General features: G+C 34.1%; 4 protein-coding genes across 8 annotated transcripts; 2 read left to right on the forward strand and 2 right to left on the reverse strand.

The window, feature by feature from the left end:
* The first annotated feature begins 413 nt into the window (after positions 1–413).
* Positions 414–3,364, forward strand: LOC106123580 (uncharacterized). 2 transcript variants are annotated; one of them, XM_013319986.1, is made up of 6 exons: positions 414–870; positions 973–1,121; positions 1,470–1,633; positions 1,993–2,252; positions 2,757–2,854; positions 3,229–3,364. In XM_013319986.1, exons 1-5 carry the CDS (start codon positions 537–539, stop codon positions 2,843–2,845), a joined length of 996 nt encoding a protein of 331 aa, XP_013175440.1. In that variant the 5' UTR covers positions 414–536; the 3' UTR covers positions 2,846–2,854; positions 3,229–3,364. The 2 variants fall into 2 exon arrangements, with proteins under 2 accessions (XP_013175440.1, XP_013175438.1); XM_013319984.1 differs by lacking the exon at positions 3,229–3,364 and adding an exon at positions 2,992–3,129.
* On the reverse strand, positions 2,890–4,893 carry stas (Transmembrane protein stas). 2 transcript variants are annotated; one of them, XM_013319987.1, is made up of 5 exons: positions 4,539–4,893; positions 4,264–4,399; positions 3,929–4,057; positions 3,377–3,714; positions 2,890–3,128 (listed from the first exon to the last, which is right to left on the reverse strand). In XM_013319987.1, the coding sequence occupies exons 1-5, from the start codon at positions 4,702–4,704 to the stop codon at positions 2,959–2,961; spliced, it is 939 nt and encodes a 312-aa protein (XP_013175441.1). In that variant the 5' UTR covers positions 4,705–4,893; the 3' UTR covers positions 2,890–2,958. The 2 variants fall into 2 exon arrangements, with proteins under 2 accessions (XP_013175441.1, XP_013175442.1); XM_013319988.1 differs by having other exon boundaries at positions 4,653–4,891.
* Positions 4,894–5,353: 460 nt separating this feature from the next.
* wgn (Tumor necrosis factor receptor superfamily member wengen) lies at positions 5,354–20,217 on the forward strand. 2 transcript variants are annotated; one of them, XM_013319842.1, is made up of 4 exons: positions 5,354–5,888; positions 6,729–7,215; positions 11,439–11,558; positions 20,033–20,217. In XM_013319842.1, exons 1-4 carry the CDS (start codon positions 5,871–5,873, stop codon positions 20,095–20,097), a joined length of 690 nt encoding a protein of 229 aa, XP_013175296.1. In that variant the 5' UTR covers positions 5,354–5,870; the 3' UTR covers positions 20,098–20,217. The 2 variants fall into 2 exon arrangements, with proteins under 2 accessions (XP_013175296.1, XP_013175297.1); XM_013319843.1 differs by having other exon boundaries at positions 6,732–7,215.
* A 1,543-nt stretch (positions 20,218–21,760) lies between these two features.
* Positions 21,761–25,371, reverse strand: Cyca (cyclin A). Of its 2 annotated transcripts, XM_013319841.1 has the most exons (8): positions 25,280–25,371; positions 24,961–25,187; positions 24,600–24,889; positions 23,734–23,968; positions 23,113–23,336; positions 22,661–22,865; positions 22,252–22,550; positions 21,761–22,021 (listed from the first exon to the last, which is right to left on the reverse strand). In XM_013319841.1, the coding sequence occupies exons 2-8, from the start codon at positions 25,105–25,107 to the stop codon at positions 21,868–21,870; spliced, it is 1,554 nt and encodes a 517-aa protein (XP_013175295.1). In that variant the 5' UTR covers positions 25,108–25,187; positions 25,280–25,371; the 3' UTR covers positions 21,761–21,867. The 2 variants fall into 2 exon arrangements, with proteins under 2 accessions (XP_013175295.1, XP_013175294.1); XM_013319840.1 differs by having other exon boundaries at positions 24,961–25,367.
* Positions 25,372–25,382: the final 11 nt, after the last annotated feature.

Raw genomic sequence — 25,382 nt, forward strand, 5'->3', positions numbered from 1 at the left:
AAAGAGTTGCATTAGGAAAAAAAATCTTTCCCTTTTTGTTCCCTCTTCATCCGAGTTTACCGGCAGTGCGATGATAGAGATCTTATTAATACAACGAAGAATGTATTGATTTCGAAGTACAAAATCATACAAAATTAGAAACAACATCACATTTTGTCCAATGGCAAGATAATCCATAACAGAAATAGGATCTACCCTCCCCTTACTAAATACATCGATAGTATCGCCACAAGATAAACTTTGATTATTATATGAATATACTGTTATACCTCTTCGAAAAGAAACGTTGACCTTCCCTTTCAATTCAATCATTTGTATATTGAAACAAAAAAAATGTTGGAGTTTTACTAACTTCACGAACGAACTAGTTTTCGTTGAAAAGCTGGCAACCCAATTTGTATTGACTTTGACATGTTTTTGACATTCATTTGTTGTGACGCAAAGAAATGTTTTTATTTAAATTTTAAGATTAATATTTATATATATTTTAATAGCATTATAGAATTCTTCCTCTAATTATTCAGAACCGTTTGAGAATGAATGAAAGCTTTAAAAATTATTCTAAATCAGTTCAAGAACTAAAAAAGGAATGTGCCGAGCATGGCATCAATGAAGAGGAATTTAAAAAACTTTATTTCGAGACTTTAGGATCGATAAATAAGAAAGAGATACAAAATACGACCCGCAGTAAATTGTATTCTAAGAAAAGAAAATTACTTTTAATTCTCGTATTACTTATAGTTACTGCTTGTTCTTTTAAATATATTTATAACAACATCTTATGCAACCTACAAGAATTTATTTATCCTGGATTGAGGCTAATTAGAAAAATATCTATTCCTTTTATTTCACTTTTTCCCGCATTAACCGGTTTGTATTATTATTAATACATATCCATTATTTAATGGACATTATAAAAGGCATATTTTTAAAATTAAAGCAAATTAAATAATTGCTCAAATTAACTTTCAGAATTATACCAAGAGCCATGTTTGATACAGAACCCTTTCTTCACGGTAGTAGACATGGATTGCTGGCCTTGCAGCACAGTTGGTAATGTTCACAAAGTGTTCGACCCTCAACCTGTACATCAACAGAATACAGCACCCTTTGTTTACCAGGTAGATTTTACACATTTTAGTAGTAACATGCCAGTAATTTTTCTTTTACTTTTAAACCTAACGATTTCCTAATATTTACTAATTTTATATTATGGGTAAAAAATGATTTATGATATGGTTCAGATAAGGCTTAATAGGCAAAGCACACAAATTAAATTCAGAAAAAGGCTATTTGTCATTGATATTTGTAAAGATAAGCACTAAGACATTGTCTGAAACAAACAGAATATATAATAATTTGTCCACATACAAATTAAATTCAGTTTAAGTTTATTACCATCTTGTTTTGAAATATACTGCACTAAGCACTGAACTACCACATTAACCGCAACTTTGTTTATATTTCAGAGCAATCAACCAGAAGTAGATATGAATGTATTGAGAGAATTATATTTAAGAAATAAGGACACATTTGATAAAGAATCATCTAAAATGTTGATGAACAACAACTTTTATTTATCACCGTCACAAGTTTTGTTACAAAAGACAGAAGATAAAAACTTATATATATGGTACATTTTTTTCAAACATAAGTCGCATCAGAACACCAAAAATATCAACAAACTGTAATAATACTTTAAGCAGTAACTTTTACAGACAAAATTTGCTTTAATATTGTCTTATATTCTTTCTTAAACCATTTCAATTTCTTATTGATTTACTCTTCTATAACAATACTATCTGTCGTCTGCGACTCCATCCGCGTGGAATGAAAAAAATAATTAGTAGAGCCTATGTATTCTTCTAGACAATGTTTATGCCAAATTTCAGCCAAATCCAAGCAAGCCATTCTGGAGATACTTTTATGTTTTACACAAACATCTTTCTGTCCATTCTAACTTTCGCATTTATTATTATTATTTTATTTCAGGAAAATAAATAACATAAATATAGCAAGAATCTTAAGACAAATAATACCAAGAGCAAAGGTAGTACCAAAGTTTGGACAAAGCACTGAAAGATATATTATTATTGATTCAAGCCATGACACATTTAGGATACCGGACACAGAGTGTAACTTTGCCTTCCTTTTATCTTTGAGCGGGGCTAGAACAGTTACTTTGAGCCCTGCAGAGGAATGCAAACATCAATGTAAATCATTGAAGATTGATTTAAAGGAATCTGATTTATGTAAGTAGTTTGATCGTCATATCAGTTGCTTTCTAGTAACAATAATTTTATAGTTGAAATTAATGGCATTCCTTGATCAAATTTGAAAATTAAGTAGACTTGGTGTTGGAGATGTAAAATCCCTGTAGAAAACATATTGTTATTCTTGTCAAAGATAATTAGAGAGATGACAATATGTTTTTATACATGGATTTTGATCTCGGAAACTAATCATTAGGATCACTTTATGACTCGAAGTAGTTGTACGAGCTGGAAGCCAACAATTTGTAAATTTGTACCTATACTAGTGGTCGCCCGTGACTACGTCCGCGCTGAATTAAAACGAACGTTAGTAAGCCTGTGTTCTAGAATATGCCCATTGAGTGGTTTTAGAGATACGTTCTAACAAACATCCATCCATCCATCTATCTTAACATTCGCATTTATAATATTAGTAAGATAATGGCCAGCATGTATGTTGTTTCTTATCCATAGGGTATTTTAAGGTATTTTGTTCTTTTACAGTATGGTATAATTGGTGGTACTGGAGACCAGTGGTGCAACAATCAAATGATAATACAACATTTATTGGACATGTTGGATCATATTGTTGACATTTAGGAGTGAGTAAAAGTTTAATTATCAAACACATATTTGGAATGTATAAAACATTTTATTCAGCTAACATAAATTATTTAATTATAATAAATAAATTCGCTAAAAATGTTCATTCAAACTTTTGTTTTAATTTATGTTTAAGTGCAACTGGTATTAGAGACACAAAGGCAAAGATGGTAAGAACTGCCACTGATGTCCACGACCAAGCGTCACTTGTAGATGTCAGAGTATGGAGAGTTTGGCCTGCTTGTATGGCAACAAATGATGGTGGAGCAACACCTGAAAAAGAAAAGTTTTATTATAAAAGTGTCATCAATAAACAAAATAATTCCAAAAATTCATAGCAAAATAACACATCTTTTTTTCTTTATTTTTTTAGGGACTGGACCTTTTGAACACATCAGTCCCATAACAATCTACTTAGAAAATAATTGCTACTACAAGTATACCTTCAAACAAACATCCATCCATCCATCCAAACATTTGCAATTATAATATTAAGTAATATGAGATATCGGGATACATACCAATAAAGGTTCCCAAAGCAAATGGAAATAATGGCACACCAATCACAGGTGCCGACATATTTATGAACCAATTTGGTAGAAATGGTGTTACTCTCAAAAATATTATATAATTGAGTAAATTATTGCTGTGTTTTGACACAGCTTTCGACCACTGAGCTGCTCTTTCTGGGAAAAACTTTCTCACTACTTTCTTCCCAAGCAGATTTGAAAGAAAGAAGCACAAACTAGCCCCAATCGCTGAACAACAGCAAACTAATATTAAAGCTAAATAAAATGGGAACAAAAACCCTGAAAGTATACTAAGAAATATAGAACCCGGTATTGCAAATGTTTGCAAACTGAATTATTTTGGTTAAGGTAAATTATTTTTTGTGTTTTATACAATAAAATTAATGAACATTAAATAATAAAATTAAGATATTTGATAAATTGAGCAGAAGAAAAAGTTTTTAGTTTTTAATGTACCTAAATCTCAAAATATTTTTGTGTAGTTTTGGATTGGATTCATATTGTTACTTTTTATTAATTACGGTAGGAATATAAAAAGGATACAAAATATATACTAAGAATACTCCCAACAATACTTCATGAAAATACTTGTCCTTATATCGGTCTAAAACTAAACCCAAATTCTTTGCATCTTCCAGGTCCCATGGTAACTTTAAATACTGCTTTTCACTCCTGAAATTATAAGATATTATAATTTAAAGATAAATATTACTATATTTTTGTTACTCTACTTAAATAGAAAATTTTTAGGTCACAGATTATTATACACTCCATCATATAATCTAATCTTATTCAAGTAATACTCAATTCTGTTTTGCTTTTATCTTTAACTTCAATAATGATTTAGAAATCATGGTTCTAACTATATATTTACTTACTCTTCCAATTGAGGAAATTGTCTATAAAGTACTCCTAATGTTAAAAGCGATGTACCAAAAATTATGGCTACAATTATTAAAGCCTTAGATGTAGATAAGTCATTTGTATTTGTGCTATTAATAGGATATGAAGAATCTGAAAAACAAATATTATTTTAGTATTTTAATTTAAGCTAAATGATATAGTGAGGCACGTCTTTGTTTAACTTAGTATATGTACACAATCTATTTCAAATATAGAACGTGTGAGGAAGTAAAATGAAGGAAATAGGTACTTGGGAAAGGACGATAAGGCAATCGTGTGTACTCAGTTTCTAAGAATCTCATTCTTGACTTTGTTTGACATGGTCGGTCGACCGTGGTAGAAACATGGGGATCTTGAATTTCACCTTGGACATCGTTCTCGGTAGTTCTTCGTGCTCTGCGCTCAACTGCACTCATTTCTGCGACCTATATAATTACGCAAAACAACTTCATCAAATAAATATAAAGTCTAAAATATAAGTATATTTATATTCCATTGATGATTAACTAAATTATGCTTTATCTCACAAACACAGTACAGCGGAATAAAATATTAATTTAAAAATCAAGATGACAATGACATTTGAAAATTATGAATGACAGAATCAGAAAACAACTCACGCCTCGCCGCATTTTACGTTCTTAGTTTTCAAAAAACCCAATAGCTTACTGTAGATGTATCTCTTAATTAATAGTAATTGTACAATAATATTAATTACTGCCTAAAATCTTCAAAGAAATAGAACAAATTGAATTACAAAAGTAAAGTAATATTTATGAGTGTCTTTAACGTCTAAATCAGTAAAAATAGATGGCGTTGTAATTTTGGCGCCAAATGGCAGTAACTTGAAAAATATTGTAAGAAGCGGAAAATTTTACTTTCTTCTTTTACTATACCATAATTCTTCTTGGTTTGTTGGTTCTTAACTTTTAAATAATCTCTCGCTCCAATTCAAGGGTATAATGTTTTTTTAGGAGCCAGTGAAATCATAATCCTGTTTTATTGATTTTTTAACTCACCTATATAGTATATGTATTTTTTTACTTTTGTGTTGCTCAAGGCGAAGCAACAAAATATTTTTATGAGTATAAATTTTTTTTTAACATCAATCTACATGTTCCGTGTATCTACTTCTCAGTTCTAATATTCGTACAACAAGGAATCGTAGCGTCCCCGTTCCTGTGTGCCTATGTAATACCGTTTGTATTTTGTAAATGAATGGGGGAAGGGAGAAGCGATCGCGACGACCGTCGCCCATTGCCCGCCAACGCCGCGCCTGGCCTCGCGTCGTGTTTGCGCCAGACGCAGATGCCAGACGCTAAGCGGACTTATACCGTGTCGAAAGTGCATTCGGGTAGTTCTTTTTTTCGTTCTTCCGTTGGTACAGAAAATAACATAGATTTGTTTACGTCCATTCATATTTGTTTAAAGATTTAACACCGATACAACGAATTCCTACATGGATTTCATTACATGATTGTGTAAACTTAATTGAGAAACGTTATCTAATGAATAATGTGAAATTGGTGAAAGTTCTTCCAATAATTATTGAGATGTGGTCCTTTGTGAATACTTAGCATTAATGAAGTTAAGCATTAAGGTAATCATTTTTTTATATTATGTAATTGTAATTCAACACGTAGTGGAATTATTATCGAAATTTAATTATTTATAAGTACCTACACCTACCAAGCAAAATTTACACAAAACTTCTACTAAACGTCCATTAAGTTGTGTCGAAGTTGCTAAGTACGATACAAAATATAAATAAAAAGGTAAGATCAAATTATTGCTTTCAAGCCTCTTGACGGTCAAAAATCACCGGTGTCCAAGCATTACGTTTTAATTTTTAATGTCATTAATGTCTGAGCGCAGGTAGTTAGGTAAGTACAATTTTGTATACAAATTGATAGGTTCAAATTAGATTCGGACGCACCACAGTCCCGTGTTTTACAAAATGCTGTAATAAATTATGCGATGCGAAGTTGTTGTAAGTTATTTATTAACTAGCCGTCCCTCCCGACTCCGTCCGCGCGAGAATAAAAAAAAGTTAATTAGTAGCCTATATGTTCTTCCAAGACTATGTTCTACATATATGCCAAATTTCACCGAGATCCATGCAGCCGTTTTGGACATCCCTTCTAAGAAACACCGTTCCATCCAAACATTAGCATTCACAATATTAATATGAGTAAGATAGGGTCGTTCTTATTCTTGAAACTGTTACACTCTACCACTAATCGGGCAACAGATTAAGGACAAGTTAGGTCTAAATGAAACGGGTTTATCTGATAGGGCGCCATTCACACGCGTATTCAATTTTCAATTGTTTTGACTCCAACTGAACCACTGTACATAGTTTTGGGCCAACGATCAGCAGTTACTAGAAAGGGTTTGTGTGAAAAAGAAGCGGCCTGTTATATTAAGTACTTATGTGTAACAGGTGATGCGAGGAGATATCCGCGCATGGCTGCTGATTGTTGCGGTGGCGCTGTGCAGCGCGGCGGCGAGTGCGGGGTCGGGGCCATGCGAGCGCGGTCGCAGCTGGTGGCACCGGCGGCGTGGCGCCTGCCTGCCCTGCACGCGTTGCGACCCCGCCCATCTCGCTGTGAAGTACCCTTGCGAGGTGCACCGTGACACCGTCTGCCAGCCGCTCTACGAGGTTCGCATCTTCCCCTTCAACGTTCGCCCGCGCAGGAAGAACGACAGTCTCCACAGTGAACAGTCCAGTGATTACGAATACTACGAGTATTCAGACAATAGCGGTGAAGTGACGGATATAAGTGACGATGTGATAGAATGGGACGTGCAGACGTCCACGTTGACGCTAGCAGTGAGTGGCTGTGTGGTGTTCTTTGCGGTGGTTCTCATACTGTCGCTGTACCACGCCAGGCAGTGGAAGGTGCTCAAGCAAGCGCTCAAGTCTGGTGAGTTAAGCTTTCTTTACATCTATTTCAGAATTGTTTTATTAGTAGTAGTCAATGTTTAACGAGGCAAACAACTCCTCGTATTAAGCATTACCACTACAATCTGACTATCGATAGGAGCTATACTTTAATAAAAGTATAATAAGATTTCCAAATACTGTAATGACGATAACACACACAGGGGATGTTTACAAGATGCATTACTGCCTCTGTATCTAGGTAATTAGTACTTTGATAATTCCGACGTGAAGGTGTTAACTTATTAGGTACTTAGAAGCATATATACACGCTCCTAAGTACATGAATGAAAAACCGTGCTGAATTTAAAAAAAATACTTTTAATATTATCATCTTGCGCTGTTTGTTCTAAACTAGGATAATCATTTTTGAAAACTTGTGCTATAAAAATAAGTGCGTAGTGTAATCTAGGTAAAAGATTCTTGCAAAAATGTATCCAGTTTTGCAGCTTATTTGTGTTGAATTTTAATCACAGTACCGCATTCTTTAAATAAAATCCAATCGTCTTTATTCTTATCACGTAATACTGTAACATGTACTAACGATGGCATCGTTTAGACGACACTAGATAACCGTGGGTTTCCACTGCCGAAACACTTGTATGCAAATTTCATCCTACTCTTTTACCTAGAAACACTTTCTTTGAAACATATTGTTTCAAAGAAAGTGTTTCTAGGTAATTTTAGGTAATTCTATTACCTAAAATTCGGTGGAATTTTAGGTAATCGTCAACAACTAAAGATATAAACTGTTGGTCAAATAAGATTTTAAGAAAACTGTAGGGTATATTGTAACTAGTGTAATTATTGATTACACTTAATTCCACTTCAAAAGTCCAAGCTTTGAAATTCCAAGATTTCGTACGCGCTAATTAAAAAAAAAAACATTATTAGTAGCCAATGTGTTTTTCAAGACTATGTTCTACATTTATGCCAAATTTCAAAGAGATCCGTTTAGCCATTCGCATAACATTAGTAAGATTTCTTAAAATATTATAAGCTCTACAATCCACAACAATGATGTAAATGTCATCGTAGGTAGATGGGATAATCGTTAGTCCGTGTAGTTGTTATTCAAGTTACGTGTCGGTTGTGTGGAGTCGTGCCCTACCTACACGCATTAACGTACACAATCCGTGGAGGTCGCCTAATCAAACGTTCTGAATATATAACTCATCACTATTGTATAGCACCATTTCTATTTTATGTATATACTGAGTTCCATTATGAGTTTTAACGCAAAAGTAAATCACGTGGTGAAGATTTTTCATTCTAATTTACAAACTAACTTTGGTATAATAGACTTTTTAGATTGATAAGTTCTTGAGATCTCTTAAGAGATGTAACTCTTTTCATCAGATAGGTAAAATTATATGTTATACATGTGCAAATACCCGTCTCTCCCTTTGAAATATTATACAAAACTGGTGGGAAATGGCGTAGGCAAAGTGTTTGGTTTGTATGGTTGTAACTTTTTATCGTTGCCTTTAAACTACTAATGTTCGAGTAAACGTATTTGGGTGTATCGTAAATTCAAGCAGTTTTCAAGTTCTTAATGTATTGCCGCCCACATTAATGGGTACACGTTTCGATGGAGCAAAGCCAATTTTTACAACGTAATTGTATTTGGTTTACGTCGTCTTCACATCGACATTATAGTATAAAATACACATTTTTTCACAAATTTGAACCTTATATGTAAGAGGTTTCCTAGTCTAAGTTTACAGTACGATACCAAATCTAAATGGTAGCAAACTTTAAGGTCCGTTTTCCCTTTTTTTATTTTTGTTCCGGTCCGATCCGGCAGTGTAGTTTAGATAATTTTAGCAATCTGTTGTGGTATTTGCCACAACTCGAATCGGAAGCCTGCGTCTTGTCTATTGTCGCGGCTGTCAGGTCAACAGTTCGTCCGTTCAAGGTGACATCTATTGGCCGTGCTCATTCTTTACGATATACTAGATCCATTGACCGTTATAAACTAGATTGATTAGTAACCAACGAACAATAGTGTGCATCACAAGTTAACGGTTCGATTGACATCAATTAAATCTTAACTGTATCATAAATTTAATATCTAATTTTTTATTTTACACTAGCTGTCCCTTGCGACTCCGACCGCGCGGTATTAAAAAAAACTTAGTACCCGATGTGTACAAGACTATGCTCTATGCTATACTATACTCTATGATACGTTCAAACAAACATCCACACATCCATCTATACATTCGCATTTATAATATAAGTAAGATTTAGTACATTTAAATGACACATTTTCACTAGAGGGATAGACTGAATTCTGCGTAAAAATATCCCAGACGATTATTACTTGGAAGCGGTGAGTTCATCGCTTTGATTATATAGAGCAGAAAACGTTCCATTTCACTGGCGAGACTGTTTACATAACCTGTTAACGATCATTGAAAACAAATCGCAGGCGAAAACGTTTTTCAGAAAATCTTTCTAAACATATTCAGGGTTACCATAACAAGGCAAAAACAAATTAAGTGTTGATATTCTCGATTCTGGAAAGTTTCACAAAGTGTTGATTTTAACGAAAAGGTCAAACTATGAATTAGATCATAGATTAACAGTTTCTTTACACAGACGCTATATGATTTTTTTTAATCAAATGACCAATCAAACTTAGGGCTTAGTCTTTGTACTTTTTACAAAATATATGTTTTTAATATTTTTTTTAATAGAACAAAAGTTAAATAATAACCATATAAAATTTATGTCTAAGATTCTATAATTGTTACATAAATATATTTCTATAAATAACATAAAAGAGTCTCGGCTCGTTTCAATAAAGTTCTGAAACAAGTTAATGGGTTTTAATGAGGACTCCGGCATCGTTAAGAAAACTTCTGAATGAAATTAAGAAACTTTCACGCTTTGATACGAACTTTTTAATGCACGCTGAAAATAAAAATATCTTTCCGAAGGTGGCACGGAATGTTATAATTCAGTTTTATATGTCAAAACCAAAATAAATGCAGTTGTAGACTAACTTTTTTTTCTCAAAACATAGCGATATTCTTTAAGAATACTAATCCTTTCTTGAGAATTTTCCAAGTATATCGGTGCCTAGCATGCATATAGAAATGATCAAACTAATGCTAATTTCACACACGGGTTAAACAGTGAGGTAGACCAGTAGGACAGCAGTACTGCTATTGTGCTATCGCTGACGTACTGTCAAAATAGTACTAGTCTGTCTCTCTAAAGAACACCATTACCGCTCGTGACACTTTTACTCATATTGTCGTCGCTTCGTAATAATACAATTGTCTGGGAAAATTCTACGGCCTGTGCTTTGCGTTCAAACAATAGCTGTACAGTTCCTTTCTTCTGTCTCACTATTATGTCCTCGTGTGAAATATAATGTAGGTTGGCGACTTCGGGCGAGCTGCGCCGGCGCGTCAGTTCACGTAAACAATGCCGGTCTGTTTGTACATGTGCGCTACTAATTCTGACCCGCCCGACCACCGCCTAACAATAGTTAACGGTTTTAGTTTGTATTCGCTTACACCAAATTTGAATAGCATTGTTACATAGCTTAGCGGATGTTGTACAGGTATTGTTTGTTTACTTTAAGAAAAGTGTTTAAGAAAAATTCAGTCGGTTTCGTTGGCAACATTTGTCATTTTTTTTTGAAAAAAAAATTGTTCACTAGATATATAAAACTGATCATAATAATCTCTTTCATATTTAAAGCCGTAGTAACCAAAACTAGCAAATGAAAATACATTGATATTTATTATTTTTATAAATTCTATTGAAATAAGAACAATAGATTTTACGTATACCAAGGTACTGGGCAGTCTATAAATTATATCGAAACCTTTAAGATATCATGTAACAATACAAAGTAGTAATATTTGCTCTAAAATATAGTTAATTTATCAGTAGACCCATTAAATGTTAACCTGCTCTACATCGCACTAAGTATTGTTTGAGGTCATTGCCATGTTTTTATATACGCTTATAATTTAGTAGTATTTTTCGTGTTATTAATATATTTGCATTGCTAACGTCGTATTTCGTGATACCAGTTAGATCATCAAATTATTTTTAATTTAACGTTGTAATTCTGCTGATTTAAAGTACGTAATTATACCTGTAATATATTCTCTCTTAAAAGGATAGCAAATTAAAATCCTGGACTGTGGTTAAGTCTTAATTTCAGTGTACTTTTGTTTGCAGATGTGCAAGACTTGTCAGCAAAGCTGAAGCTTATGGAGGCAGGCGAGAGCCCGGCAGAGCCGGCGCTGCCTGCTGACCACATTTACTGCAATATTAACGTCGCCAAAGACGCACTCTTAGGTAAGTCCTTTCAAATTACTTGCCGAAACACTTATCTCGCTTTTTTCTTAGACAATGAAAGAGATGACAATATCTTGTAAAAGTTTTTTTTTTTAACATGGGAGACTCTCCTGAATACATTTAATGTATTAGATAATTTATATGACTACAACCGCAAAACAAAAGTAGCCTACTTCTTTATTATATGGTCTTGGTTCTTTAAATTTACGACGATGAGCGATAATTGTTGTTTATCAAAAAAAAACTTCCAACAAACTTCAATATTCCAAGGGGGAAATTACCTTCGCCTGTGCTAAGTAGGTTAAAGACAACCAAATGTTTATATTTTTTAATCTTAATGTAATAAAAACGAAATCATGTCATAAAGAACCTAAAAGGGAATGTTTACTGCACCATAGCAGGAATACGTAAACGTTGCGGAGCAAGGTTCCTTACCCTGGCATCACGCCAGCTGTTTTTAAACTCGAGCGTGGGCGATGTTCGACAGTCTGCGCACTTACCCAGGGATCATGTTCCTAATGTTTTATACATTATTTATATTAATAAAAATCAATATAAAACATAAATAGGAATATAAATCGGAAATAGAAAAACATATTGGTCCATGTTGGGATTCGAACCCATAGACGCTCTTGGTGATTCCACTACCAAAATACATGTATTGACATTCTTGTCCTTCTTAGTGGAAAAGACAGAGATAAAAATATTTGTACTCTTTAATAAGAATAATATATAAAGTAACCTTCACCCACTTAATGAATGGTCATCATTTAGTCGTGTAACTGGTCGGATTAACTTATACGGTACGCGATCCAATGCGTTCGATACCAAAGGACATACCCAAGGTCAGTGATGCTCCTAACTGGGAACAGATAATATAATAAACTTCCTTACATCTATCTTGATGAATAAATCGGTGTCTGTAATTACAATTTTTTTTCTATGTGATTAATTTTATCTTGCAGTATTCGCTTAATGATACATACTTATCAGACTTAGTGTTGATTTCCTGTACTAAATTCTCTCGACTCTGAGTGTGAATCTATGCGGGCAAAAGGAAGGCAATTTACATTGTTACATTTATCCTATCTTTTTTAATGTTTAATGTCAAGGCTTGATATAATGGATTAAATAATTTATTAAATGTTATTATTACAATTGGAAATAACTCAAAAATATTTGTATCATAACGAAATAATTTATTTGTAAAATATTGTTTGAATGTCTCTATCTTCAATATACGAAGCTATAAAGTTGACCACGTGTTAACACTAGATACAAAATGTTCCTTTAATAAGACTTTTATTGTTGCCAAGAATGGAACTTAAAAACTTCGTGGGTGAAATATCAATCAGAACTTTGATAGCTCAGCTGCTGCGAGTAAATATATATTTAATCGTGTCACGTAACTTACATAGTAAATGAATAAACAATAAAAATATTACAAATCCTTATTTGGTTTAGTACTCCGTAGTCTTTCGATGTATATTTCTGTTAACGGGAGATATAATCTGTGGAACGAATTTTGATTTTTTTTTATATCATAAGGTGGCAAACGAGCGGCCGCCTCTAATCGCTGAAATAGCAAAGTGGCCGTTGCCCATAGACATACGCAGTTGCAGATGCGTTGTCTACCTTTAATCGACTTAGGAGAGTATGCACAGAAATAAAATATTTTCGCTTTCCATGCATCCTCTCATCCACAAAGTCCACTTCCACTTTCCATCCTTTATAAAAGGATGGGAAGGGAAAGAGGACTAAATTAGGCCTCCGAGACGCACAGTCATCAGACGAAACGCGGAATTGCTTCCACTTCTGCGTGGTCGTGGTATTTCACCGGGCGAGCCGGGCCAATTCGGCCGAAGATGTTAAAGCGGGCTCTATCACTGTCAAAAATCATAAACAATTAAAATAGTATTTAAATTTTCCATTAAACTTCATAAAAAAATCATCGTTATGCGATTCATCAATTACAAATTCAATTAAGTTTCCATATGTTCGAATTCAAAACTATCGTGTTAATAAAATATAACCAGGAACCATGACCAAGTCAAATAATTAAATACACAAAACTCATACAGGACACCGTTAAAATAAATAGAAAATTATTTTAATGGTAAATTATATCATCTAAAGTTTTATGATAAATTATGGCATCTAAAGCTGTATGTGAATGATAAATAGGGCAAGGTTTCTTTACCAAATCTTAAATTTAATTATAAACTTGTTGGTATTCTAAAATCAGCTCTTGTTATAGGTTTAACAGTAGCTAGAAAAGCTGAATAATACTGATATCAAAAGCATCTGCTTAGAATTTCAGTAGGAAGTCGAGAGAAATGCGCCGCAATCTTAAAATAACATTCGCCGTCTCGATGTGCAGATAATGCCCGGCGAATCGATTACAGAATCAATTCGCTTTTAGGAGGATTGACCCGGACCTCGCATCCGCAGCAAATGCATTATCATTCAAGCGATCATTCATAATTAACTAGAATAACTATCCTATAGTCTAGACTTTTAGCTTTTATGTTTTCAAACGTATTTTTGTCTTCTGCTTTAAAAGCCCCTTAAATTATTACGTAGGTTAGTACTGAGTATAATTATAAAAAATAAATACCGACCCAAAATTGTAACTAAATATTATACGCGTATAGCATAGAAACTAACCTATATTTACATAAAGTATGAACATTATTCAATGATAGTTCATAGGAGCCTGTGTAGGGCGCAGTGTAAACGCACCCTTACGCACGTGCATCCATTACGGCGTCATTTGTAATGCTAGCTTGTCCCCGGCTACTTCCGCTCCCGAGGTTTCATTTGCCCGCCGCCTGCCTCCCACCACCGTCCGTCGAGGAAGCCTATAACTTCCTGCTCATACTGATTTTTGACAACAATTTATAATAAATAAACTCATCGGTTACACTACGGTTAATGAACTTTTATAACGTTGACGCTTGCTTGCCCCCTTGTTGAGGGACAAGGGGCTGGGAAGGTAAACGAAAGGGTCTCTTTATTTATCTCCCAATGTTGCTCCCTTTAATAATTAGTAGTAAATATATTGGTTACCTGTCACCCGCGAGCCCGTCTCCGAGGAATTTAAAAGAAATTGCCTACGTTTTCTTCCGAGGTATGTTCTACATCTATGCCAAATTTTATCGACATACGTTGATCCCTTCTGGATACACCTTCTAACAAACATCCATCCATCAATCTAAACATTCGCTTTTAAATATTAGTAAGATTAAGAATAATTTTTATTTCAATTCCATGCCGCGTTTTCCCGCTTGTCCTGATTTACTTACTCTTTTGTTGACCCGGTTCACTTTACTGATTTTTTTGTTTATAATTAATCATTACATTCTTATTTTATTACTCTTGTGTGCTAAAGATCCGACCAATCATGAGAATATCTACGTTTTAAAAGAAACGAGACGTGTGCAATTATGTTTTTGCTGAGCGTCTGTCTGCGCGTCTAAAGCTGAAATAGTTACATCCGCTAAAGCCCAGAGTATTTTTAAATCTACCATCTGAAAGAAAACTTATCACTGTCTATGCGCTGCCAAATTTTACAGATAATTTATACGATTTATCCTCCACCTTAATGTAAACATATTTAATGGAACTAATCGAATTTAAATATATGAGTCGTGCTTTCAAATAAATTCAATGAAATAAGCTCATGAATTTCTTTTATCTTTGAGTAAGGCGAAGTAACTCAAGTATATTTAGAAAGTGTATTGCGTTTTTAAAATTATATTTATCGACACGCATCACACATATATATATATCTGTTTTAGAAATATTAAAAAAAAACATACAGTTCATTTATTTTACTACGTGTTTTTAACTGAAATAATATTCAGTTTCCAACAGTTTTATAGAGCCATTAAGGTATTTTATAAATGTTGTACATTTAACTATTTAGTGCACGGGAAATAAATTCCTTATAATTTAGTTCCGTCCCTAAACGATTCAAAGAAAGTAAAGGAAGCAACATGTTTCGACTGTCTAGTTTTAATTAAAGGGATACGTAAAAAAAATCTCCGTTTTATAAATATGAACGGATGTAGAGAGGTGAAAACATGCGTCACGTGCTACGACCGGCCCCATTTCTCGTCTGCCAGGAAACGATCCGAAAGCATCCCTTCCCGATGTTTGTCGATAATAGACCGTCGATACAGGCACAGCGCTGATTGATTTATTGACATATCATAAAACGTAAGCGGCCCCGATGACGTACGAACCTCACTGCATAGCTACAATGTTTATAAAAACAATTTGCATTTGAGCAGGGGCGCCCACGTTGGCTCACTTTTTAAAACCAATTTATTTATAAACATAAATCGAAGCACTCACAGAAATGTATGTTTCAATTTTAATTACGTCAGAATGTTTTATTTGTTTAAGTATTTATATCTAATGAAAACCATAAACAAACACAAAAATTATTGCCTAAATATTGTAAGTACACAAATCAAAGGTTAACACTAAAATGAAAAACAAAACGAAGATTGTTTACGGTTTAAGCTCATTCACACTACGCATTATCAATGTTTTCGCTTCAAACAATCCCATTATTTCTTTACATCACGCGGCGTTCTTTGAACAAGTTTTGTTATTCACGTCGAATGTTCCCCGTTCACGACGAGTAAAAATAACTGACGTGTATAACGAACAACTCATTAACACGCCAGAAAAACATTTCAGAGAAGCACCGCAATGCAAAGCTAGATTCAAACTTACGCTGTAATCATTCAGCTTTTTCACCAATTCAACTATTACAATACTAAAATCAAAATTAGAATCTACTTGGCCATAACCAATACACGAAAAGTGATAAATCTTTCGTAGAGACGAATCACTTTTTAACGCAATGGAAAGCTATCAGCACTTTCAGAATTAAGAAGCAGACGATATGCAAATAATATTTAACACAAAACTACATTTTATTTGTCAACTACTGACTTGCATTCATTGCAATAAATGTACATTTGATAGGTTAAACCACCCACCGTCTCTGTCTGTAAAAAACATTAGCATTTGACAACAAACAATGTGGTGAGAAACGACCGAGTGCATATCTCGGTCGTGTGCTGAATCGCAAATTTTGTAGTGAATTTCCTTTCCTTTGGGGGCTCCGGAAGTTGCTTGCGGAGTTTATGGCAAGCCACTTGGCATGCGCATGGAGGAACTATTGGCGGTAATTGTTGTTTGCCCGCACACTTATTGTTATCACATATTTATATTAAACACGCAATATTCAGTTTTTAAAGTATATGTTATTTGATATCGAAGCTTAAATACTTTTATGCGGTACTTTATCTAAAAGTAAAAAACTTTCAAATTTATTCATAATCTTTAGTTTATATTTCGCGTCACTTTTAGTGAAATGTAACATTTTTCGACACATACAAAAATATAAATATTATATGTTTAGGAGTAAAATTTATTTATCGTGCTTGAAATAAAAATATTTTGTAAAAATAGGAAGGAATCATCTCGTTTAAAAATCAATAAAAGCTGCATATACCAGGTTACCATAATAGGCGAGTTACTACGTCGTAGTGGAACCAGTTGGCTCGCAGAACACGTACGACGCTATCTCGACTATCTGCGGTCTATGGGTAGACGCCCGCTGCTCGCTCGCTACCGAGATCTCTGGAATAAAACTCACGGACAATGACAACGCGACTATTTTGCATATAGATTATCGTCTATTGAACTTTGTCGCCTAGACATTTACACCCTACTTACAATTGGGCTTTTTTTTTCTTTTTGGGATGTTAGTAGCCTAATCGTACTTCCATAAGTTTAGAAAAAGAAGTAAAAAACATCGTACACATTTGCACACTTTGATCTTAGGATTTTGACTCATGTTGGTACTGGGGTCCAACCGTTACACCCCTTCAATATTAGGCTCGTTACTACGCCTTACAGGAAAGCACGTATTTTATTTATTACAGTTTGAGATATATACGACATTCTTGCTATATTTAATGTCGTAAAGCTAACGTTATGAGTCCATCGTAAAGCTTAAACGGTCGTTTAGTTTTAGTAAAATTACACGACTGCAGGATGGGTAACCGCTTTCAGTGAGGCTATTCTTGAACGGTCTAGTCTAGCTAGTTCTACGGTTAAGCAAGTTAGAAGTATCTCTTCTCATTCATTAAATACTAATCGTATTAAATATATTGTTTGCAATATATTTTACTCGAGTATTTTAACATCAAAAAGATGATTAAATAATATTCATCAATACATGAACTCGTGTCGGATTATTCTTAGTCGGAGGGCAAACAAAACAACAACGCGTCGTCGGTCGTGACATGATCATCATTCATCGTGACGCGATGAAAATGACTTAATAGGCACCGACCTTAATGTAGGCCCTACTATTGACGCACCTTTATCTGTGCTATCAATATGAACACAAACTTGTTAATAATTCACATAATTTTATATTCAAATTTTGCAATTTTCATCGCATACAATATGATGACAACTACTAATTATGTAAGTAGTATAAATTTCGATCTAATAATAAGTATACAATTTGTCGCGATGTATTTTTATCATTAAATCAGACCAGATGAATGAAAGTCATTAATCGAATGAGCGCTTTCGCAACGAGCTTTATGGCCCTTGAGGCCAATCATGAGATGCGTACGTTAGTATGTCTCCCAATTAGGCTCGACCCTTGTCGCTCTCGTCGGATGATTTATTATGTTTATGCGACGTCCCCGTCTGCCAACACCGGCTATGTCCAATGCCAAACAATACAAAAAAATAAACTACTGTGTGACGCTGTGATAAATTTACGTGTTGGTGGTAATTAGTTTTTATTTTATGTGTTTAAATAAAAGTTTCATTAACTTCACTTAATTCATGTCTTTCATTTTCGTTACTCATTATGTTACATGTTGGACGGTTAGGGAGGTAGGTGTTGGTGTTGTGTTTGGAAGCCGCGGTATATTATCTAATTATTTTCTTATCGTGTTATTATGAATGTTATAATATATTGTTTCAAATTTGTCGATTTTTTTAACTGGCAACATTTCCCTTCATAATTACGCATATATTCTACACAAATCTACATAGGTATTTTTAAAGACCCGTCTCGCACACCAGACTTAACGGAGAATTGGCGAGCGCTTGAAGGTTAAATATGAAAATAGTAAATGCAGTTTGTTTGGTTAGGGCGCTTCCTGGAAAACTAGCTAAAATAGTTCCGCTCGTCGCCGTGCCACACTAGCGCCTGTTTATAAACATTGCCCCCACGTCAATTAAACACACGTTTTATTGATATCAGAAATAGATTAGCACGTTTCTCTGCAAAATATTAAGCTATTAAGATCGTAACTTAGTTGTTACTCAATTCATTCCCCTGGTCGTTTTTCCATAACATTTACAATATGCATAATTGTCAAGTTATTTGTGTTGTTTGCTACTCGAATTTTTACTCATAAAATAGATTCACCTCTATAAAAATATTTGTTCTAAAAATTTTCTGAAGTCTGGTTATTGATGTGAGTTTTATTGTCTTAAACAAAATGCTTATTCTCAACAGAAGTTGATTTCGAAACTGTTACTTCGCGATGTACTCATAAAAGCTTGGCTTATTAATGTTATGCCAAAAAGCTATCATCGTGAAATTTTATTGAATACAGATATTTTCAAAGATCGTAAATTCCTCTCTATTCAACACGTAAACATTTTAGTAGGTTAAGAACCTCCTACACAAAAAAAATATTAACTGAATCTCATAAAACATAAAGTACTATTGAATAAAAAGTTTTCATTTTTATTAGAGATATTTCAAACATAAAAGTGTGAACTTTAATAGGCTGACTATAAAAGCAACAAGGGAATTTTAATTTCCGCAATTTAATAGCTGGCAACAGTATAGGCAGCTGGTGACCATTTAAAATTCAGAGTGCGCGCGCGCAAGCCGTAAATTCAAATGCGGTTGGTGCAAACCGCAATTAGCATTGGCTTAACGCGTTTAGAATTTTTTGTGTCGCAAATAATGACAGGCTTGCTATGTGCAACATTTATATAACACAAGAATTATATTGAAACCTTTTAAGGTATCTTATTTTTAATTAGAATTACACGCATCACTATTATAGAAGCTAAGTAGGTTCGTAATAATACATATATAATACGTTAGAAAGCCACAATAGAAAGTTTTAAACCTTCTGAGTTTACGCTTATTTTCATACAGTATATCTGTTATTTCATTAGTCCTACGTTAAGTGTGAAACGCATAATTAAACTGTACTCAGTAGCCGAAAAATAGCCCTACTCGGAGTGGAACTTTGTCGTGGTTGTCTTTTAAACCCTACTTGATTGATTACAATGCGGTACGGTCCTATTGTAATCGTCATTTAAGATTGAGAAGTTTTTAAATTATGAAATTCTTTTTTGGTGTAGTTACAAAAGTTAATATTAAGTTTTTGTTTTAATTTCAGGTACAGATATGACGAAGAAAGGACTCGTGGGCAACGTGTATACGCAAGAGAAGCCCGCGTCTTAGCCGACGACCCACCGACAATACAGTACAAATACATAGATACAAAACCTCGCACGTCAAACGATTCAATTATAAAGAGAGAACTATTTTCTTATCAGAAATATACAAATCATACGAAACATCTGAAGGGATTTTATTTACATTAATTCCATACAGTACAGCGCACGACGGCCGGCATTCTGGGGCGGGTCGCGGACACTCCAAATAGATTTCACCACGACTAGCCTAACACATCTCTTCCTTGCAGCGCCTGGATAAATAAACAACTATAACACCTACGACATAAGGCTGATATTCCTATAATTTATCATGAGCTATGCGAAAGGAAGCCATATGTAACCGTCACACGCACGCACCTGGCCGCTTTCACGCTGTCCTACACAATACAGGATAGGCATATTTAGAGATATGGTAACGCTAATAAAAAATCATGCCTTCGTATCTCATACATTTCCCGCATCTAGAAATGTAGTCATCTCTCTCATTCTAATTGAAAAATGTCTGTTTTTTCAATTAGAATGAGAGAGGACTCAGTATTTTTCAATGTGCCAAAGGAAGGGAATTTTACGTTAATGAAAAGGTAGATAATAAAGAAAACACAGCTATTTTTAAATATTTTATTCACCAAAAAAGGTATTCGTACTTACCCTCCATTAGCAAATTGGAGAAAAATATCGATTATATTAAATTACATTAAAACTAATTATTAACATTAAAAACGTACCTTATATCTCAAAAAATAATAATTTACTAACAAAAATTGACATGAATTGGTATCAGAAGTTATATAACAAGGTTCACATCAAATAGGACCTTGCAGAAATAGACGCCACACAAATAATTCACAATAAAAAACTAACAAAACTTTATAGTTGTGGTTAAAGTTCATTTAATTTATGGTCATTGTTACATGCATTAGTTATTAAGCATATCACATAAATGTCGGTCTTCGAAATAAAATTACAGATCTATATTAAAAATTTCATCAAGTCGGAAGAACTTATGTGTCACGAATTAGACTATTTCACATTAATTAAATGAACACAGTATTTGGAAATATAATAAAAGTTACAAATAACCAGTTTAAACCAGTCAAAACTGTGAGCAAATAGAAACAATGCTTTGAAAATCTGAAGCAAAATCTGTAATAACCCACAGCATAACACAGTCCACAACTTAAAATTTACTTATAAATAAGCACATACACAAAATACAATTTTATTTCCAAAGGAAACAGTTAAAATTATAATAACTCGCACAAAATATAATTCTAATTGTCTAAAAATGTGATCTAATTGAATGTCTGTTGCTTTGTTTTTGGATGATCTTTAATTCTTAACAGTTGTTTATTTAATATAATGTATTTACTTACCTTCCAAAGAGTTTCATTGATTAGTTTTGTAATTTTTTTATTCCAATTTAAACATGAAATTAATTTTAATGCTACTTCTTTCTCTACTTTGAATTCTCAATGACAAAACAGTATTTTATTTGATGTTAACATAAAAAATGTGAGTAACAAACATTTGTAATTTTTAGACTTAATACAAATATAGGCTCAAGTCTCTTCACATTTTTATAAGATCCAAAAATATAATTAAAAATCTATCTAAAGAACAACATTTGCATCACTTTACTTCTTAAAAAATCCTACAAAATAATAATGTACTCTTGTAAATTCAATGTAAAATGCAGTTCAAGTCTTTGTAAGTGTATTGGAGATGAGATAGTGTGTATATCAACATTTAGCTAAGACATGTGCAACATTGTGCACTAGCTGCGGTTGTTGTCGGCGGGGGGCCGCTGGGGGTCAGCGGGGGGCCTCGCAGGGTTGGCGGCGGGCCGCGGGGGGTTGGCGGCAGCCGCCGGCTGGTACTTGCCCACGGGGAACAGGGGACGCGGCTCTATAGTTGATACAGCGTCGAATCTGAATTGGAACAAATATAAAATTATCAAAGGTAGATTGTAAATATTAATTAATTTCTAATTTTTAGTTGATGAAACTACTATATTTTGTATTACTAGAATTTTTAATATGTCTGTGAACTCATATGAATTAGCATTTATTGAAACAATAGACTAATATTTTGGGGTAATCAAGTGGTTGAAAGTGTACCAATGGTTCTACTTATATTTTCTTCTGTAACATGTACTTACTTGTTGCTCTTATACTTGTCCGGTATAGCTCTGTAGGGTTGTTGCTGCGCGTGCGAATGCGTGCGGGCCAGCTCGCGCAGACAGGGCTCGAGGTGGGCCAGCGTGCAGCCGGTGCACTGCGCCAGCGCCGGCGGCCACGCGGTCAGCGAGCACCGTGTCACCAGTCGGGACTCCGCCCCCGGCGCACTACACTCACACAGCAAGCAGTGTCGCGCCGTCGCCAGCGCGCTCGCCGCTATTATAGACGGCTTGAACTGCAGATAGGGGTCTGCTTCCAACAGGCACAGCTCCGCTATGTACTGGAAATATCAGTTAAACGCTTAAAAATAGATTTACAGTTACATACGACATTACTCAGCTGTTGAGATATGAATGTAAATCTGAAAGAAATAGAATTGCAGACACTTACTGCGGCTAGATGGAATGTCTTCTTGGAGAGTGAGTTGGTGATGCAGTAGAGGGAGAGGAAGGCGAGCGAGGTGGGCGCGGAGAGGTCGAAAGAGAGCACCTTCAGAATGAGGTGCTCCATACGCAGAACGTCGCGCCGCGTGTATGTGTCGTCTGTTATGTACACGAACTCCGATACCTCGGGCGGGTAAACCTCCTCGTATTTACTACAACAATATATACCAATACAATGATAATGTTATAAAGTAAAAATTTAGCTCATTTGCTATTTTCTACTATGAAAAAAAAATCGCTTAAAATTATCTTAATGCATTGGAATGGAAGTTCACCTAAAAAATAAATCACCAAATTGTTAAAAGCTTTTCATTCAATACTTTCATAACCTCTGAACTTTCTGTAATATTAAATAATACCTACTTTCTCAATATCAAACAAAAACAAAGGTATACTTACGCTGCAATATATGTAGCTGCCGTTCCCACCAACTGTAGTTTGGTACGTACAACACTCATGTAAGACAGGAATCGGTCGACATAGGACACCGCAAGATGCAATGTCTCACTCTGTTGTCCATACTCATCACAAACTTCTACAAGCCAGTCAATCAGAATGGATCTCATCATGTGTGTTATGTCTGGCTGCTTGCGCATATACCGAGGGTTTGCTCTGTTTTTCACCTAAATTGAAAAAAAAACTCTAAAGTTGAAAATTACCTAAGTATCAATAAGCATTTGTTCCACACTCATAGCTTAATTTATACATTGGATTTGAAAAAACTTGTTGCATTTAAAATTGCAATTATTGAGTTAGGTTAGAAGCTACTTGAATGTAGCATGTCATAATTTCTAACTTAACTAAATGGTAAACAATCTAGTTTGTGCTCTATCTGAGTTAGTTTCCTTGACCTACTTTTCCAATCTGATAAATTATTATTATTATTGACATCAAAATAATGTAGAACACATGAAATTGTGATACAAGTTACATATTTCTTTATAAAGTTTTTGTATGCAAATGTTGAAATATATTTAAAAAAATTCCTGAAACTTTTTTTACACTTATATTTATACTTACCTCTATTTCTCTCATGTATTCGTAAATATCATTCCGATATTCAACAACATGGAAGAACATCTCCCGATCAGTTGTTGCGGTGGCGGCATCTTCATCATTGAGTGTTTCTTCAAGAATCTGACTCTCATTCTTTGAAATGGACATACAAGATAGAATACTAGAGTCCACTATGGACATTGGAGATTCAATCACCTCTTTCTTTTCTTTTGCCACATCTTTTTTCTCTTGAAGAACCCTGAATAATATAAAAATACCTATTTCATATGGTCATAAAAAGAGTGGTTGTTGTTAATTTTGTAAACTTTATCATTATTAAGTAACAATACATGTGACTGTTATTTAATAAAAATTAATGTTGCTATTTTAAACTTGTCAAAAAAGTTTAAGTTTAATAATTTCATTTGGTCAAGATCAGTAAAAAATATGCTTATTTCTGAAAAAAAAATTGAGGAAAGTGTGTCATTATTAATTAAAATCAAATGGGTACATGTGACAATTAATTTAATTTACCCATGATGAATTACTTTATGAAATTTTAGTCTCAACAATTGGAGGAAAGAAAATATTTTAATAATGAAAAGGGTACTTAAAAATATTTCCAAAAAACTGTTGAGTGAAATTTTAATGTGAAGGTGGATCAATATAAATCTAAACTTTGTTAGATCACACACAAATCTACTCAATAGCAATTGTGAACATGTTATTTGATACATACAACACCAGAGGTTAATATTAAAATGAGATTTATCCCCATCTGTTGTGCTATATAACCTATAATGACAATCATAACCTAAATTTATACCTTCACAAGTACGAAAGTATAAGCTTTTGTATTAAGTAATGATTAAAAGACGAGAAAAACATACCTGGCCGCATCTGGTTCTTTTGGCCGTTCTGGTTGTTTCTCAATTTGGGGACAAAGAGCTTTAACATTCTCAGAGTTATTGACAAAGATATTGTCTTTCTTAATTTCTTTAGTGGCGAATGGTTTATAAGTTGATTCCTTTTTCTTAATTTCTGCTTCAGAGTTCTTATCTTCGTATACACTAAACGCGCGAAACTGAGCTACGGGGAGCACAATGTTCTTTTCATTTTTGATCTGGCGTACCGTTCTGTTCTCATCTTGAACTTTACACGGTCCATTCGTCAACCCGGCCTGAAAGAATCATTAAATAATACATTAACAACATGAAAAAGCCAACCTAAAAAATAAGTCGTTGGACTTACAAGTTTAATGTTCCGGTTTTGATTACAAGCGAACTGGCTGAGATCACCAAGAGCACGCCGTTGCGTATTCGCTGTAAATATCTCAGCATCTTTTCTTATTCCTAACGCAGCATTTTCTTGATCTTCGTGAATTCGGAATGATGCCATTGCCCCCGCTAAGTCCGTAAACAATAGGGAGTAAAACGGGACACTTTCAAACGCGGGTTGCGAATGTTTGAATTATGTATCTATCGGAAATAAATTGGTATCTTAGATTACGAGCACATTTTCTAAAGTATCAACAGTAGAATCAAGAATGCTGCGTTAATTTCGAAATTACCCTCAAAAAACGCTTATAAGCAGCGTCAACGGACAACAGACATTTTGATAAATTCAGCTGTTGCAATTTACGTTGGTCTATTGTCTATGCTATTTTAAATTTC

The sequence above is a fragment of the Papilio xuthus genome, unplaced genomic scaffold, assembly GCF_000836235.2.
Source record: "Papilio xuthus unplaced genomic scaffold, Pxut_1.1 DF826115.1, whole genome shotgun sequence".
Lineage (NCBI taxonomy): Eukaryota > Metazoa > Arthropoda > Insecta > Lepidoptera > Papilionidae > Papilio > Papilio xuthus.

Excerpts from the sequence above, each read along its gene's own strand:
- LOC106123580 (XM_013319986.1), top strand. The coding sequence starts at position 537 with ATGAATGAAAGCTTTAAAAATTATTCTAAATCAGTTCAAGAACTAAAA. Across the intron at positions 871-972 it reads ACTTTTTCCCGCATTAACCG|AATTATACCAAGAGCCATGT; the intron begins GTTTGTATTATT and ends ATTAACTTTCAG. Across the intron at positions 1,634-1,992 it reads GATAAAAACTTATATATATG|GAAAATAAATAACATAAATA; the intron begins GTACATTTTTTT and ends ATTTTATTTCAG.
- stas (XM_013319987.1), bottom strand. The coding sequence starts at position 4,704 with ATGAGTGCAGTTGAGCGCAGAGCACGAAGAACTACCGAGAACGATGTC. Across the intron at positions 4,058-4,263 it reads CAATTTCCTCAATTGGAAGA|GAGTGAAAAGCAGTATTTAA; the intron begins GTAAGTAAATAT and ends TTATAATTTCAG. Across the intron at positions 3,129-3,376 it reads TGCTTTGGGAACCTTTATTG|GTGTTGCTCCACCATCATTT; the intron begins GTATGTATCCCG and ends TTTCTTTTTCAG.
- wgn (XM_013319842.1), top strand. Across the intron at positions 7,216-11,438 it reads CAAGCAAGCGCTCAAGTCTG|ATGTGCAAGACTTGTCAGCA; the intron begins GTGAGTTAAGCT and ends TTTTGTTTGCAG. Across the intron at positions 11,559-20,032 it reads CGCCAAAGACGCACTCTTAG|GTACAGATATGACGAAGAAA; the intron begins GTAAGTCCTTTC and ends TTTTAATTTCAG.
- Cyca (XM_013319841.1), bottom strand. The coding sequence starts at position 25,107 with ATGGCATCATTCCGAATTCACGAAGATCAAGAAAATGCTGCGTTAGGA. Across the intron at positions 24,890-24,960 it reads AAAACCGGAACATTAAACTT|GCCGGGTTGACGAATGGACC; the intron begins GTAAGTCCAACG and ends TGATTCTTTCAG. Across the intron at positions 22,866-23,112 it reads GCAGCTACATATATTGCAGC|TAAATACGAGGAGGTTTACC; the intron begins GTAAGTATACCT and ends ATATTGTTGTAG.